We start from the raw sequence: 18,365 nt of genomic DNA, 5'->3' as shown, positions 1-18,365 counted from the left end.
GTGTGAATTAAGACGGACGTCTTTAATAAACGGGATTTGATGCCTTTTTTGCATCTTTGATTTGTTTTACAATAAAAGTGAAAATGGATTTTGTCATTTATTTATTAATTTATTCCACTTTCCCCCTCATTTTCTCCTTGGAACGATATCTCCTTAGGGTATTCAAAATGGAGCAGTGGGAGACATAGGCCTTTTACCATCACCTCTAGGGGGCTTCTCCGCCCGTCTATCCACACCTGAGGAGACCCTACCTGCGTGTCTGCACCGGGGGAACCCGCACCTGCAAAAAGCTTACGCGAAAGTAGATAATTAATCGTTAATACTTGAACGACAGTGCTGAGGATGCCCATTTGAACTGAAAAAAGCCTTTATTTTCGCTAGTCATCTAAATTCCACAGAGGAGAATTAGAGTACACATCAGTGGCACAATCTAGCGGTCACTGTCAGATTAATGAGATAATGCAAACGCTATGCTGTCCATCAGTTTTGCTGAGAAACCTCCCGAAAGACCCATGGGAATTTGGGAAATACTGAGGACAGCAGTCACCCACGCTTAGACAGCGATTGTGAAGTATACGGTTTTAATCCCGTCGCTGGCAGCCAGGGTGTGGGGCGTGAGTCCTTAGTGGCAGATGAGATTTATGGAGAAATAAACTGTTAGAAATGATGGAGAGAAGAAGGGAAAAAAGAGGGGGGGGGAGGGCTGACGTAAGGTGATGAGGTTTGGACGGTCGACGCCTGCGCGGGATACACTGAATGCAACGGTTGGAGAAGAGATTAAGGAAACTGCGCCTAAATCGGACCCCACAAAACGCCATCTTGGCTCGAGCGACGCAAGGAAAAAGACGGGAATCCGGGGCCCGCTTTCCCTGGCCATTTCGGCTCCGGTCGGAACAGTTTCCCGGGCGATAGACAGGGAGGGAGGAGCCGGGCATTTCTGGAAGTCGGAGAAACAACCAGTCAAAGCCAGCCAGCCTGCATCTGATCCAGCGAAAGAACTGGAGCAGCGGCGGACGTCGGCTCGGCTGTGCTGGAAGACGACATTAATTGAACACCCTCGAGCACAGACGGCGCGTGTAGCAGCAGGAGCAGTCGTGGACATGAATGTGAAGGTCTTCCATTTGGGCTCGGGAAGCTGAAGCGTATTGTATCCCGCTCACGTTACGGTTTTTTCCCCCCTTCCTCGCTGGGATAAGCTGTCTGTGATACACTGGGCGTGCACAGCGCAATAACGGAGGGAGCCAACCTGTGATTTCAGCGACGGCTAAGCTCACATTTAAACCCAGCTAGCAAACCGTTCTTCTTTTTTTCCGAGTGTCTCGTTAGCTTGCGGCGAAGGGGAGCATCTTGGTGGGTAAGGGGAAGGCATCCGTTGGATGCTGCTGAGGGGGGACTCCTGTGCCCCGGCGACAAGCACCAGTAAAGATACAAACCCGAGGCATGCAAAGAGGGATGTTTTTCTGCACACGAGCGAGGAAATCTCCACGCCCCAGGGTCTGCTCTGTGGCTACTGTTTAGCTAGCTCGCTGGCTAGCCCTTCTACCAGGAGAGTAGCTCAGGAGAAGGTGGGGCCGCGGAGTGACAGCCTTGGACGCCAGCTAATGTGGCTAGCCGGCTAAGTTGGGCACACGTTCGTTTTTCCCCGTTTACCACATTGTGCCCGTGTGTGCGTGTTTGTGGGGTTTAAAAAATACAAAGTGTGTGTGTGGACTGGCACAGCTGTAAGCCCATTCAGCAAGAAATTACGTTGTCATTGATCCCTTCGGAGCCCGTGTTGTGGGTGGGATATCTTGAGGAGAGCATCCTCGTTTACCTGAATGACCATGGCGGACGACGACGTGCTGTTCGAGGATGTGTACGAGTTGTGCGAGGTGATTGGCAAGTAAGTACCTCGCGCACTGGCCTCTCATTTACCCACACAGGTACAACACAGCTGCAGTAATTTGGCTGGGGTCTGTTTTTATATGCTGACCCGCACATTTTTAAGGTGGTATTCCACTGAGAGAAGGGGGGGGTGGGAGAGTTAGTCTTCAATGTGTAGAGCCATACAAGCTTGACATACAGTTTTGTTAAAGTCCTAATAGAAGTGAATAAACTAAAGTGATACTGGTCGCAGTTGTTAACAGTATGGCTGGGAATGTGTTCGGTGTTTTTGCTCTTTGCGTGCACTAATGCATTTATTCCAGCTGGCTGGGGATTGGGAATTCCTAATTGGATGATCGCCACACCTGGAATGTGAGCTCATAGACTGACTGGCCGGACACTTTAAGAATTTGTCATGTTGAGTTTTCAGTGGAATGGGGCACATTAAAAAAACAACGAGGTGCAAAGGTTGGAGATGCATTTTCCACAGTGTGGTGAAAAGTTTGGGGGGTGGGGACGGGATTGACAGCCCTGCCTACCGGTCAGTCCCCTCCCCCCTGCAGGCCTCCACTCTGTGGAGATCTGAGGGTCCATTACGGCTGTTGAGGGGAGGGGAGGCACAGACCCTCAGGCCTTTGGTTTTTAATCCTGAAAGTTCTTGTTGCCTTGGTCACTAATTGGTGGTTGCTCCAGGACTACTGCCTTTTAAGGCTCAATAATGGACAATGTGGCGAACAGTGCATTTGATGTACTTGAATGGACGAGGGAAATAAATATGGGAAATTGAGAAAACTTGACTTGATCAGACCTAGATCACTCATTTTGTGTCTTCTATAGACTGTTACTGACTTGCCTCACACTACAGTTGTCAACCTACCTGTCACAGTTACAGCACAGCCTGCACAGAGTGTCTCATTTTCAGAGGTAAATGTATATGTGCACGTTATCTTCATAACTGGGGTGTGACTCCCTGCAGCCAAAAGCAAACACTGAGGGAGTGCGCCGAGCTGTTGTACAGGTATGGTCACACAGTGCAGAAAGCTTATACAAAGAGCAGCAATAGTCAGGGTATATTTTAAGCTTTAGGAGGAAAAAGTGTATTGGCACCAAGAAGACCATGAAATCCCACTTATCCAGCGAGCTCTTTTGTGAAACTGCGGTTGATAGATCAAGTGTGTTGAGTCCTGGCATCTTGGGATGTGTTGCAGGGGGGATCATTTTTCCTCAGCTTAGAGCAAGGGGGAGCGGGGGGTGCTGAAGCTGATCAATGGAGACAAGTGGAGCTGGGAATGTGATGGCCCTGAGGCTAAGGATATAAATAATGCCAGCAGACATTGCAGCTCGCTGCCTTCTTCCACTCTGTTTTTTAACCTTATGTTTTATTGCCCACATTGCGATCGGTAGCCGAGCACGTGGCAAACGGCCAAGACCCGAGGATGCTAATTACAATTTCAGTTTTGGAAAAAGACAGCTGTCATAACAAAACGAGGTGACCTCATAACCAGTGCCCTGTGCAGCAAGTCCCGGGTTTGATTCCCAATGCATGTCACTTGCCTTTTCCACACTTTCTTTTTTTTTCTTTTTGTTGGCATTTCATTGGGTTCAATAGAATGACAGCACCCTGTCAGTGAAGGACTCCTCCAGCCTCTCACTATGTTTTTTTCCCCTGTTTTTTCACCTCAGATTAAAATTCCAGGAAGTCTATTTTTGCTTTGAGTGGATGTCCGACTTATCTGTTCATCAGTGAGACAATCGTAGGCGAAGTTCTTTGGAATAACACATCAGGTCTCACGAGTGGAAAGTACTGTGATGGAATGATGGAGTAATGGGATATTTTCCAGTGAATTATCAGTAATTAGTTTGTCTTTTGCTTCCTGCCATGTAACAGAAGAGCTGGGATGGTGATTTGTCTCATTTAGTGATATTTGCTGTGCTGTATAGACACATGTCTTTCCAAGATGCGTAGATAAACCCTTAGATCTGGCCTGACACCTTTCAAACTAATATCGTTGTTGTTGAAATCTTAAAGAATTTGAATGGGTAGCATTTGGAGCACTGAGATAGCTTACCCGTTCTATAATAATCTCCTCTAAATTCAGATTGTAAGGTCTTGTTACAGGTTAGTTCTGCTGAAAGGTGGTTGGTTAGTTCCTGGAGAGGAAGGTTTTGTGTAAAGCTGTTGATAAAAATTCTGGACTGTTAATCAGATCTTAATTTAATTTCAAATTTTTGGCTTTTAGCAACAAAAAAGATGAGAGAATCTGGAGAAAGCAGTCAGTCTTTTGTTTTTATTTTTTTAGTCTGCTCTCATTTAGCGTTGTTATAAAGAAAGTGGTGTTTTCACCCCTCCCTACAAACCACAGTTTAGTTCTGCTCTAGGCAAGATGGTGGAGAGCAAGAGAGAGCCTTTGGCCAGCACAGTCTATCCAAAAGAAGTAGAAGTCGTAAAATGTTTATGTATTCAAACCCATGGAAGGTTAACTATAAGTTGACTGCAGCTTGATTTGTGTTATAATCTCCCCTTTGTGCTCAGTGCCATCGTTCTCTTTGCAGGCCCACTGAAGTGCGCTAGTCTGATGCCACCTTGGCCTCTCGTTGCCCCTGTCTGCAACCACAGACATCCCACTGTGGAAGCTGCAGGGACCAGTGTTTGCCCTTGGGAAATAAAGGCCATAGCAGGGGTGGACAAAAAAACCCCTCTTGTTCCTAGGCTAGTTCTGGCCTTCATACTGTATTTTGTCCATGGGCTATACATTCAAAATCACTGGCCAATCTGGGCCTAATTCCTGACCTAACACTGTGTCCCCCACCACACCAATTACTTCAGAAAAAAATTATAATTTTTAACCTAACAATAAATAATAATTTTAAATACAGTTGATGAAAAAGGATTGCGATCGTGATGTTTTCCATAATCGAGCAGCTGACCTTGTATCATAATATTCCTGATGGTAGTCTAGCTGGGCTCAGTTGTAACCTGGACTTTTGTGTGTTGTTGCCGTGTGTGATTGCACTCAAAACTACCAAAATAAACTCCTTTTCCACTGGGATCCTCTCCCTTCCTCCTGCTTCTCATTATTTTGGATGGAATGATGTGCTTTTTCTTTTCTACAACACTGAGAGCTTCACAAGGGTTTAAAACTGCGAACCAAAGCACATGAACTTAAAATATTTGAACAAACCAGAGTCCTGATTTATTGGATTTGTAGATGCATGGAAACAAAAAAGAGATGGTTATGCTGGTGTAGCATTGCTATAAAGAGAAGCTATGATTGATTTTTACAATTCATGCATGTGTGTTCATTCACCTCCCCGGTGGTTGTTCTAGCCTTATTTCAGTAGAGCGAGGCCAGACAGGTCAGGTGTCAGCTGCACTTCAGATTACATTAAGTGAAAGATGACACAGCGTGTTGACCCGGCGCAGGCAGTTCCACCCTGCTTTTTATGTGCTCTTTATTTGTAATTTACATAGTAAACATGCTATGAGCATATTGCAGTAACGGCAGGCCTGCTTTTCACATAGCTGAAGCATCAGCAATGAACTGAGGCAATTTAATCCCTTTCTGTCTGTAATGATTCTGTTTGAATAGGACTGAAGTTGTTGAAGCACTATTGGAGTCACAGTGCTCTTTATTTCAGCCCTGGGGTGCTCATTAGGGCCAAGGATATTGGGATGTGCGACTCACTCTGAACCAATGAAGTGATCAGTCCTCTGGCTTATTCTGAGTGAGATAATTAAATTGCTTGGGCGACATTTAGATCTTCCATTTTCATTGATTGTTTTATCATTTTTTTTGTGGTGTAATGTTGCTTTCTCCCCAGATAGAACGTTTGGCATACAAATGTTAGACAAGATACTTTGCTGCTGGAATGCCAAATTGTTTGGTTATTAGGATTTGCTTTAGTTTGAAGTACGTAAAATGAGCTGTCACTTTGAGTGTTTAATAGCTTCAGTCAGGTTTAAATAACAAAACTGATCAGGCACAGGTAACATTAATCCACTTTCAATCAGAAATCACTGTAACTCATTTGTGTCAAATGTGTGTGTTTTAACCAGTCCATCCCTCAAGAAGACGTATCAGAAAATAATTTAAAACATTTGGTACTGTACATTAGGTGTGTCATGATAACGACAATATTTAAAGGTGAAATATTGGTATTATGTCATAATGTGCGTGTGATTGTTCTTTTTTGATTGCCTTTGTACACTTGTGTTGTGTAAATAATATGCTGTAATATATACATTGCTTGTACATGTTTTTCTGAATGGTATTTGTCCATAAAAACAAGCAGACTACTTTAAGAAAAGTCTAAAATTTGTCTGCAGTCAAGTAATCGTGTAGGAAAACATGCACAAAATGTAAGGCAGACATGGATACAACAACTGACTACTAAATCATAAGAAAGCCATATAAATGATAAAGTAGCCACCACCAGTGCTGCTACTTGTGCAGCAACAACATTTATATTTACGAGCAAAGCTGACAGTGATGTGATAATAAAGGTGCACTTTGAGTTGCACAAAAAAAGAGTAAAGCAACTGAATTAATTTTGTGCTCTAATAAAAAGTGTATTAGTTTCAATCAGTCTTTGTCAAAATGTTAAAATTTGTAAATTACAGCCTTTATGATGAGGTTTTGGTGGAGATTTATTGAGAATTGGGACGTGTACATGACTACTTAACATGAAAGTTGTTTTTGCAGTTAATTTCTAATGCTCTAGCACAGAGTGGGTGATAATCCGGTCTTTAAGTCTGACGTCATTAGCTGCGTCCGGGCCCAAACTCCGCTGCAGGTCCCTAAGTCAAACGATCACTAAAGCATTACTGAGAGTTGAAGGAATTTAGACAGTTTTTCATCTTTAATGAAAAAGAGCAGTGTTGCTTTACCAGGTGTAACGATTAAGTTTAACTTTCAGGCATCCATGAAAACAGAATTTATTAAATTTAATGGAGTTAGAAGTTAGCAGGGTGTTAGCTCGCTAGCTTCCATCTAAATATAATATACCATGTTCTGACTGAGAGATTTCTAAAAAAAAAAATTAAACGTACAGCTCTGCTATCACTTCCAACATAAATTAAGATAGGAAAGTAAACAGCAGCGACGTTTGTAGGGTTACTGAAGTTGGACTAGCTGGTATATAATGATGTGCTACATGATCGCTAACGACACAGCTATGTTAGCATAACATTAGCACAGTGAAGCTGGAGGACGAACAAACTTTTTTTCCACTCGATAAAAGCCGACGTGAGGGTTCCCGATGGTTAGGAACAAATGTAATCACATGGCAGGATGCGGACCAAACTTCAGTCAGGAGAACAAGTGAGATAATCCATCCACAATACGAGGTTGGTCATTAATGTACTGCTGCATGGGCTGGGCTGTAGTTGCATCCTAAGGTTTTAAAAACCAAGCTTTAAAATTATTAGCGGTAATAAAACCGAGAGAGGCCGACAGTGATCACTGACTGTTTTTAGGGGCTTGTTGAGAGAAAATAGAACAAGTTACAAAGCATTAAAACATGTTTAAAGCACAATAGCCCTATTAAACGCAGGGTAGTTTGGACCCGGAAGCAGGATTCAGCATGTCATCACTTAAAGACCGGATAGCCTCAAAGTTATATCACGACAGTTCAAGGAAATTTGTGAAAATGACACTTGTGATCATATAGAGTTAAAATAGAAAAATTGCAATCACTAGTGTTTTATTTGTGATTGCATCTTGCAAGTTGCATTGTTTATTAAAACAAACAAAATGAAGGGAATTTTCCGAAGTTGTTGCCAATCGAGCTGCCGTTCACCGATGACAGACTACTACTGATTTGAAATGTGACTTTATTGCCACAAGATAGCAGCAGTAGCATTATGATGCAAAAGTAATGACTCATCTATATATGCAGTGACGCAGCACAAGCCAAATGTATGTATATTAAGTATAATGCAGTATAAGGAACTTAATCTTAAAGTGAACATGAAACACTACACATATAAAGGCTAATTTACACCATTGAGCCCTGCTCTCTAAAACTGACATAGATTTAACACCGTCTGTGTAGCAGAATTTAAGAAATAAGTGCTTACATTTTTTTAAAAAACATCTTCTGTCAGTAGGGAACGTTACGCCACCGGGTTGGTTGGTTGGTTGCTGTCAATTGACTTACATTCGTTTAGTTTAACTAACTAGTAACAGAACCAATAACTCAGAGTTAATTATATGTCAGTTGGTGTAAATTAGTCATTATATATTTAGTGTTTCATTTCCACTTTAACTAACTCTTCAGGAACTGCAGAGTATTGTCTAACATTAAAATTGAAACTCAAAAATATGTTCTACCAGCAATTTTGTACCTCGGTTCAGGTTTTCTAAACAGCTACTTAAAGCCCTTCTTTACCACAGTGTAACTGCATCAGCAATTTCCATCCACCATTTGCTCTTCCTGTTATATGGAGTGTAACTACCGATAGCTCCAGCGATACTCGGCTGAGTCATTCGATAACTTTTGGTTCACTGTGTTAACTCCTCCTGGTTATACTTCAGTCTGTTTCTTTGTGGTGAAACAAGTTTGTTGTTTCCACCGTTTGCAATATGCAAGAAAACTGTTCCTGCTAAGCATTGTGCTTAGTTGTTGAAGTAGATCCCTTTTTAGGTACTAAATCGTCATTGGAGGCTGACATGCAGCTGTCATTCTAAAACATGCTATTGCCCTACTGTTTGATGCCTGTGCCCTGATTTTGTTCAGGGACATGACTGAATCTAAGAAGTGTGAGATCTCCTGTGAAACACATACTGAAATCAAGACCTCAAATAACACACAAAGAAGTGGGAAACTGGGAAAATTGAATTAAAGTTAGCTTTTAAGTTTAAAGACATGCAGGTGATCAACCAAAGAATCCCTACTTTTAATGATTTCATTTTTTTCATTGTGGAATAATTGAATACCATACACCTTTAATGATCTTCTCTGATCCACACAGTCACAAATATACATGTAGGCTCAAATGTATATACACACTTCTTTAAGTCTTTTAATAAATGGTGCTGAAGGTTGTACAAGATCTTAAATTGATAAGGCCAAGGCCTGTTAACTTCTTGTTGGTGATCATGATCATGACAGCTAGTAGTTTCTCTTTGCCAGCATCTGTTTGACAGCACTGGATTGATTGAGAGAAAGACCAAGAAACTCAGTAAAGATGTCTGGAACATCTCCTCCTCCTTACATTTGTTGATTGCTACCTGGTCCATGCATGTCTTCAGACTTTCTGTTGCACTGGCAGAACGTAGATTGTGTCTTTGTTGTGCATTACGTGTTGTCTTTTTTCTTTTCTTTTTTTCTTTTTTCTTTTATTTCATAGATACAGTGAGAGAGAGGGGAAGACATGATCAAAGGGCCACGAGTCAGACACGAACCCGGGCCGTCCGCTCTCAGCTATATGGCATGTGGTTGCCTGCTTAACACACTGAGCTAAACCGACGCCCTACGTTTTGTCTTTTTGACACTCATATTAAGCCCCTTTTCCATTACTACCTGCTCAGATCGACTCGCCATGGTTCACCATGGTTTTAAAGGTTTTCCATTAGGTCATGGTACCTGGTACCAGGTACTATTTTAGTACCTGTTGGCCGGAGTTCCAGACTGCAGCTAACCAATTATATGGTCAGTGGCATCACTGAATGAGTCATGAGAGTATCTCGTTCACGAAAATCAAAACCGTCATTTTTGACACCCGGGCAATGAGGGAAATGTCTACAAAAACACCGTGGTCGCAGAGTCTGACGAAAAGCCACAGACAGAGCAGCAGGTATATCATCGCCTCGACGTCCACCATTATTGTCGTGTCGCATACTTATTATGCCATGGGACACTCTGCTGCGTTGCTATGATGACGGAGTGTCCCACCAACTGTAGGTGGTACATGATTTTAATGGAAAACTGCTTGATCCGAGTCGAGCCTTGGTGAGATGATCTGAGTAGGTAGTAATGGAAATGAGGCTTTAGAGAGGTGTTACGTAGAGCTGCTTGATTTAGGTAAACACCAAAGGGTTACTTTGCTCATTAACTGTAATCTTCATTGTTTAACACAATTATTCAAATTATTGTTAAGAAATACATCATGCATTTGCCAGATTTATTGGTATGCCGGTCTTAATTTCATGCATAATATCAGTTTTATTTCAGCTACCATTACACTGATGATAGATTGGCTGTAAAGGAAAAGGTGTGTGCTCTATTTATAACACACAAAATCTTCCAAAGAAAAATGACTGCAAACAAAAACTAATAATTTTGACCACACTATCTGAATTATGAGGCATGGAAAAGCCAGACTTATAATTAATATCTGTTTAATCACCTAGGCCTCTAGTGATTTTTGGAAACTGGTTAGCATTGTCTGCACAATTAGGTTGTATTTAAGATGCTATTCTTGATATTATCTTTCCTTCTGTTTGTAAATGGGATTGTGGAGGCTGCCTGTTCACATGGAAAACTCAGGGTTCAAGTGCCAACACTGGCAACCATGCACTGCAGCATCCTATGCAAGACTTTGCTGCAGTTCCTGCTGGGATCAATAAGGCATCACATTACAGCGTCATCTTGCTTTTGTGGAGGAAACATTTCTAGAGAGAGGGTTTTTTTGTGTGTTTGTTTTTGTTTGCAGAAAAGATTTTGTAATGACAATCTGCATAATGGGATATTTTTGCTAGATTGTAGCACGGCACATAAACTTTACCACACTATACACAGTATGTTGTTTTCATTCACTAGGGCACTTGTGGTCTCAACTTTCCTTTCCATGTGTAGTATATGCCCACACACAGATCAATAGTTGTGAATGGATGGTGCGAAGTTGAAGCTTTCTTTCAGACTACAAGACCAGACTCTACAGGGAGGTTTAAACAATCTTGGATCCTCTTCTGGCTTATGTAAAAGAGAGGATTTTCTGCCAAAGCTTTCAAGCCTCCTGAGGGTATGTGCGCTCTGAATTTCAGTTTGCAACCGGGTTGCTAATTTCCCTGCACATATTCAAAGGGTTGTTTTCCTGATTTGCATAAGGAAGCAGCTCCGGATTACTGCTCCTCAGACGTACACAGACTATCCTTGACAGAGCTCTGAACTTTGTTGAACTTGTTAAATTAAAAGCTTTGGACTTAAGCTCAGTTTGGGCAGTAGGGCAAATAGTTGTTGAAGAATTAGTTTTGTGGAATCACTATAATGAACTTGCGTTTTCTCACTTTAAAGTGCACATCTGTTTAGAAATTATGAATAGAGTTCTGTGCATGCGTAGGAGTCACCGCAGAGAATCACAATATATTTTGTATTTGATTCCACGTTTTTGAGCTTCCAATTATGTTTCTGCTATTGCTGTTGAGCTAACCGTTGTGAATCATTAATGAAGGTTATGGGGTGATGGTGAGATTTCATGCATGCAGTGGATGTCTAGAAAATGGCTAAGCTGTGTGTCTCTAATAATGTTTACTAGGACGAGAGCAGATGATGGTAAGCTTAAGTGTCTATTATGTTAAAAGTCAACACTGTCCAGCACCAGTTAGCACCCATCTGATAAACTCTGAGACTGAGACTTATGCTAGCTTCTTACCACAGGTAAAAAGGCAAAATGCTGTTTTAAGCAGTAGTGGTCATGTGGTGTCTGCAGCTTACAGATGTGTCCTACCTCTGTTTTAGAGAGAGGAAAGAGAATCATCTGAGAAGATATTTAACTCATGGCCAGTATGAATGTTAAAAATGCTCCTAACATCGTTTCTTGGATTTACACAAAGCAGAGAGTTGAAATGAGCCAAAGAGCAGTCTGTAAAGACTGCCACTTCGAGCTAATGTTTGATGACTGCTGCTGTCGGATGTGAGCCATGTGTGGGAGTTTTGTATGAGCCCACTTAGCACAGCTGCGGTGATGTCAGTATGGCATGCGGCCTCACCGCTTCCCAGCATACACACGTCTGTGTTTCTGTCTTTGTGAGGACACAGAGTAAACCCACAGTAACACTGAGCGCCACCAAATTCTATCCTTGAATCTAATCCTGATCTTAAATGTTAGGTCAAATCTGAGCCTCTGAGTAGCTTTTTTGGTGTGTTGGAAAGCAGGTAACAGCCATAATGTCCTCACAGAGGAGATCTAAAACTCAAAATGGTCCTCACAAAGGTGAATTTATAAGTACATATGCAATTTATGTCTTTTATAGTTACTTGGGCTCTTATAATGCCTCTGTAATAGCTCATGAACATGGTTGAATGGTCATTTAATTTTTTCTTCATGCCAAATGAGATGAATTACATTCTAATTTATCAAATTAATTGGCAGTCCCAGCCCCCTCTTTCACACAACATGTAAAAAATGGCCTAATTCAGTGGCTAATTCTCCATGCAGATTCTTGCATTTAAAGCCAAGATTACAAATGAGGTTGATGCATAAAATGGGGCCGATTCACCCTATCCAACATCATTGCTTAATGGTGGTAATGACTGTTATTGAAATACACTAGACCAGTGCCAAAATAGCCTTACCCTCACTGAATCATTTGTGCCCCCGTGGTTATAGTCTCTCACTGAAGTTGCCTAAACCTTCACCAGTCAGATGCAGATCTGGAACCAGAGACCACCTGATTAGGTTACAACCATTGTGGAGAAAAATTTGGATTTTTCTTTTCCACCATAGTAGCTAAATTCAAGGGTGCTACGCATGGGCATGTATGTCATGGTAATTTTGGGCTTTTGGGCATGGTTGCCAGTGTTGGAACTTGAACCCTGAGTTTTCCTAGTGAACAGCTGTCTCCACAATCCCATTTACAAACAGAAGGAAACTTAATACTAAGAATGGCATCTTAAATGCAACCAGTTTCCGAAATCACTAAAGAGGCCTAGATGATTAAACAGATTTTAATTACAATTTTGACTTTTCCACGCTAGTGTGGTAAAAATTAATAGTTTGTTTGCAGTCATTTCTCTTAGGAAGATTTGGTGTGTTATAAATAGAGCACACGCCTTTTTCTTTACAGCAGTGCTTTTTTCACATTGGCCAATCTATCATCAGTGTAATGGTAGTTGAAAAACTGATATCATGCATGAAATTAAGACCGGCATACCAATAAATCTGGCAAATGCATGATGTATTTGTTAACAATAATTTGAATAATTGCATTAAACAATGAAGATTACAGTTAATGAGCAAAATAACCCTTTGGTGTTTACCTAAATCAAGCAGCTCTAGGTAACACCTCTCTAACACAGTGTCAAAGAGACAACACGTAAACCACAACAAAGGCAGAATCTACGGCCTGCTGTTTCTACAGAAAGTCTTAAACCATGAAGAGTTGTGCCTGATAAAGTAGTGACTCAATACAAAATTACCCTGTGGGTTCAAGCTACAGCGGTGGTCAGAAGTTTAAAAACACATGTCATGTGCATGAATGTCGTGGTAATTTGGGGCTTATAGTCATTTCTTTGAACTGTTCCTTTTCTAGTCTTGATTGATTGTTCAGCATACATCTTTAATGACTTCAAAAACACAAGAGTTGGATGCACAAGTTAGAATTTACTTTGGATTTTCTCTAATCCACACACAGTGTCAAAAGTATAAATACAGGATACAGACACCCCCACTAGTATTTGCTTAAATGCCTCTTAACAAGTTACACATCGAACAGATGCTTTCGATGACAATCAACAAACTTCTAGCATAATTCTGCCTGGATATTTGACCACTCTTCTTGACAGAGTTAGTAGAGTTCATTTAAATTGGTTGAATTCCTGGCTTATAAGCATAGATAAATTACATACATACATTTCAATGGGGTGGAGATTGGGGCTTTGGGAAGGCCATTGTCCCTTAGCAAATGACAATGAGTTTAGTGCCAAGCTTTTTACTAAAATACCAAGCATCAACCTATGCATTTGAAAAATTAAGGCTACATGGGGGATACAGGAAGTGCAGGGAGTTTTTCTTTCCCACTGTTGCCAATTGCCTACTCATAATGAGTCATCTGATTGTTGTTTTCTCTGTGTTACTGCAGGTCTTTAAAGCACCTTGAGACAACGGAAGTTTTTATTTGACGCTATATAAATAAAAATGAACTGCATTTTTTGCTGGTGCAAACAGCAAGCGTTTGAATGGATTGAGAAATGGCTATTGTAGTATGTTAATTAGCCATGTGCTTGTATGGTTTGCTTGTTTATCCTCATTAGTCACGTGGGGCTATTGTCTGACATTAATTTCAGGTGAAAGCTTGCTTTAAAGACTAAACTGGATATGAATAATGAGCCAATCATGTGATCATTCATGGAGAATAATCACAGAGAGAATTGCTGCAGCAGACAGACAGACAGACAGACACTCAAAGTGAAAACGATATCCATCTCGCTTTCGCAGCTGGTTAAGATTGCAGGGTTGGAACAGGGGTGTCATAAGTCCCATCAAGCACTCAAGCAGCAACCCACACCTCCCACTTCCTAATGGGTAAACACAGCTGTTTCAGCACATCAACCCAAGGGCAAAGGTCGCTGAGACTGTCAGATCATCAACTGGATTCCTGCGCACCCTGATGAGAAGAGTGTTTTAAGAGTTCTCTTGGCTCACAGTGTGCACATGCTGCCTGCATTTGTACGGGTTAGTCTTTACAAACTAACGTGAGAGCAAATACAGGTGCAGCTGCCATGCTCGGCACAGGAAGGGCATCGTCAGGCAACTTCATTCACTGATTCAGCTAAAGCAGTACCTGGTAACAGCTACCAATCAGGGCTTCATCAGATAGGTGTTGCTGTGGATGTGTGTGTAAGAGTGTGTGAGTGAGCAGAACTGTTTCCACCACTGAGGATTGCAGACCCGGGAGATGTAGAGACAGCTGTACCACAGCAGGGGTATGTGTGCGTCTGTAACTCTCAGTGGGCCCAGAGACAGAAAATATGCATGTCTTTACTTTCAGTGTCTGTTTTTACACAAAATGTTCCAGTTCCTACACGAACGTGACCTGCTGCTCGTATAATCTCATCAGGAAAGCCGACAGGTGTCTAGGGTTACACCAATGTGTACACACTATAAAAGCAGTGTGTGTTGTGATGGTGGAAGCAAAATGACAGAAATGATGTAATTGTTCAAATACTTAAGGTTTTAATTTTTAATTATTTTTTTAAAACCTATTATTATAATGATCTGTTCCCCAACTTCTCCTACATGTGTTGATCAATGTGGATGAAATTGCTTTATAAGCTGCCTAGGGTACCAGGATTATCAGCATATGTATAGCTTTGGGAATCATTTTTATAATGTTCAAATCCTTACAATTTCTATAAATGTGAAGTAGCTTATCTCGAAATGAACTGCAACATCTCGAGTACATTCCTACAGCAAAGATTTTTTTTTCTTTTTTCTTTTCCTTAAGACGGGTTGTAATCTGGATTGCAAAAGTAATAGATTATCTATGTTTTGTTGTTTACATAGCATCTTATTAAAAAAACAAAAAACAAAAACTTGGCCAGCCAAATACATAGAGCAGTTTGTTTGTTCCGTCCAGCAATGCTGTGATTCATTTCACAACTGGTAAATTAACGTGCTTTTACTTTGAAAGTTCCTGTCTCATGTCTCCCTTTAGTCAGGGTGGTCTGCTGTTGGGATAGTTTTGGATATCATTTAGTGATCCTTCTCTTCTTCCACTCTCAATTAAACATCAAATAAACTTCACAGCATGACAGGAGCTAGCAGTGCTGTTTCTTTGAGATCCGCTGCTTGCTGAAGAGGCCACTTTGAGCAGAACTTGCAGCATTTGGAGAGCTGCTTGTGTTATGCTTACTTATTAGAGGCAGCTGTATGTGGCATGCATGTATTTTCAAATTCTTTCAAACTGTTGGTTCATTATAATCTTATATTTATTTTTATATTGTGATTAAACCATGAGAAAGAAGAGTAGGCTCTTTATAGAGGTTCCTCTTAATAAGCTATTTAAACCCCTTGAAAAAGTGTTTTTTGTTTCTTCTTCTCGTTCTTGTCCTCGCTATATCAGTACTTGATTAATTTGAACACTCTTGACTGAGAAGTTATCAGGTGTACACTTTAACTTGTGTGCTACCAGGCATACCAGTAGAAAGGTCATACAAGATATGAATTTCTCAGCGTTAGTTTGCTGATAATTCTGTAGAGGCTTAACGCGTATGTAGGCAGATTGTTGAGTGAACAAATTTGTCATTTGAAATCTAAATTTTGCCCCGCATATTTTATTTTTTTGACTGCTTTTTTCATATTAAATTGAAAATCTCAAGAAATACTGCTCAAATTAGGAAATCTTGCCTTACTGCACATGTCAAACTCCAAAGCAGCTATAAGAGGAAACACAAATTTGCAATATCTGCCACCTCCTTTCCCCCAAAATAAACTGTGTAGGGTAGGTCTCCCTAGCACAGGTCTCTATAATAAAGCTTTTATTTTAGCTTTTACAGCTGCGCTGCACCACACCGCTCTGTAATTCCCACTGGCACGAGCATGGAGACTACGAAGCGTAGCTAACCACCCACTGTAAATCCAGAATATTCCCAGAAACAACACTATGTCTGCCCACTGCCCAAGACTAGTGTGTGCCCATCATTATGTGTACATAGGTTTATGGCAGGCGCTCACTGAACTCAGGAGTCATGAAGTGAATGAAAGAAATGCATGCAGAGGCTTGTGTTTGTGTCTGTAGGTATCTGTGACTAACTCTAAACCTTTTTGTATTGCAGGGGTCCCTTCAGCGTGGTGAGGCGCTGCATCAACAGGGACACCGGCCAGCAGTTTGCTGTAAAGATTGTTGATGTGGCCAGCTTTACCTCCAGCCCTGGCCTCAGCACAGAAGGTGAGAAGCACAGCAGACCTGGATTGATCTGTGGCTGGCAGGTCACGTGTGCTGGTTTTTCACTTAAAGCACCAGATGGAAGGGGTTAACATAACCAGGGCAAGAGAGCGTCGCTATAGAGATTATTCAAGGAACTGCACTCTTTAACAGACCTAGAAGAGCTGTGTTCTGTGTAATGGGACCCCCCATGTTCTTGTGGGTTAAAACAAATATTGGGATTAAACTGCAAATGCAGGTTGGCTCAGACATCAAACACTGTGGCACTCACAGAGTGCATAATGGCCTCTCACACATAAATAAACAGGCCATAATGTTGCATACACTGCACCCAGATGAGTAATATCTTGGAACTGCATGTGTCGTGTGTTGGTTTAGGGTGTGATAGGCTCACATTTTGTGAGATGCTCCATGCATGCCTTGCCTCACCATGTGGGTTTGGGTTTTGTCATGCTGTGTGTGTGTGTGTGTGTGTGTGTGTGTGTGTGTGTGTGTGTGTGTGTGTGTGTGTCAGGGTGGGGAGTGAGGGATTGAGACAAAAGTCACAGGTGTGTGTGTGTTGGTGGTAGTATTGGCATTCACTATGGGCCATCTGTGATGCCCCAGCCAGAGATTATTCTGGCAGCCAATAACAGCAGGAAAAGGAAATGACCCGAGGGAGGAGAAAGAGGAAAAATCGGAGTGTTACACCAAGGTTTCCCAAACCAGAACGTAGCACAAAAATAACCTGGGTGTAATTGTATTCATCTGAAAATATAAACCACCCACATTTAAGAGTTTCTCTTACCTCAGAAATATTTCAAAGCATTTTTTTATTTTTATTTTTTAAATCTCTTGAGTCACTTCACACATGCTTCACCATGTGGTCACTTTCACCAGGAATGGCACAAAAATGACCAGACTTCCAAATGTGATGATAAAGATGTCGAATTCTTCCAATACGTTGAAGGTTGGGGCTTTGGTGTATGACTTGTTACAGAGGCTCTCGTGTCACGTGATGCATTTCTAGGAATGCCAACAATATTACATTGTATGCTTTTTCATATTGCGATAAACAGAGAGCAGCTCATTTCACAAATGTGGGGATTTGCTGTGCTAGGCAGCAAGAGATCGAATCCGTAGCAGATATTGAGGGGAGGGTTTTAAGGGCTGTGGGTGGTTAATACTGGTAGATAGACGTCGGTATCAATAACAATTTAAAAAAGCTTCAGAGTATAAAATCATTTAAAGCACATTCAGAAAAGGCTGCGTGATAAACGTCCTTTTTTTATTCTGTTAAAAAGTGCCGTACCATTGGAAAGCCTGTTTGTTTGGCCTTAAATGATGCTACATTTGTAAGAAAAACGCATTTGTGGGTTGAGCAGCAGAGTTGAGTTTGTGGGTTGCGCCCATGAAAAAACAAATCTGGTCTTTCCTCTAAGATGACAACGCTCACCCTCACAGAGCGGGGTTCATCACAGATTGCTTCCAGGATTGGGGATTTGGGAGTGGAGAGGATGGAAAGGCCTGTCTGCAGTCCTGATGACACTGTTGGAGAATGGGATGCGTCCCACAGCAGTGTGTGAGCGGAGGACCAGCATAAAAATAATATTGTTAAATAAAGAAATTGTTAAAATGCCAACATGCCTTGTTTGCAATAAATGGCAGCAAACAACACAGTAGCAGAATCAGGTA

The 18,365-nt window shown here is 41.4% G+C and overlaps 1 protein-coding gene across 16 annotated transcripts in view; it reads left to right on the top strand.

The window, feature by feature from the left end:
* The first annotated feature begins 772 nt into the window (after positions 1–772).
* LOC134620884 (peripheral plasma membrane protein CASK-like) overlaps positions 773–18,365 on the top strand; it is a 48,598-nt gene continuing 31,005 nt past the window's right edge. For 11 of the 16 annotated variants that reach the window (XM_063467224.1, XM_063467223.1, XM_063467221.1 and 8 more), the window contains exons 1-2: positions 774–1,882; positions 16,582–16,694. In XM_063467224.1, coding sequence (XP_063323294.1) covers positions 1,818–1,882; positions 16,582–16,694 — 178 coding nt within the window. In that variant the 5' untranslated portion in view covers positions 774–1,817. Of the gene's footprint in view, positions 1,883–16,581; positions 16,695–18,365 lie in introns of all 16 variants that reach the window. The other 5 variants (XM_063467225.1, XM_063467215.1, XM_063467214.1 and 2 more) reach the window with 2 other exon arrangements.

This window comes from Pelmatolapia mariae, linkage group LG23 (genome assembly GCF_036321145.2).
Source record: "Pelmatolapia mariae isolate MD_Pm_ZW linkage group LG23, Pm_UMD_F_2, whole genome shotgun sequence".
Lineage (NCBI taxonomy): Eukaryota > Metazoa > Chordata > Actinopteri > Cichliformes > Cichlidae > Pelmatolapia > Pelmatolapia mariae.
The sequence above is the reverse complement of the archived record's forward strand: the minus strand, read 5'-3'. Positions and strand labels throughout refer to the sequence as shown.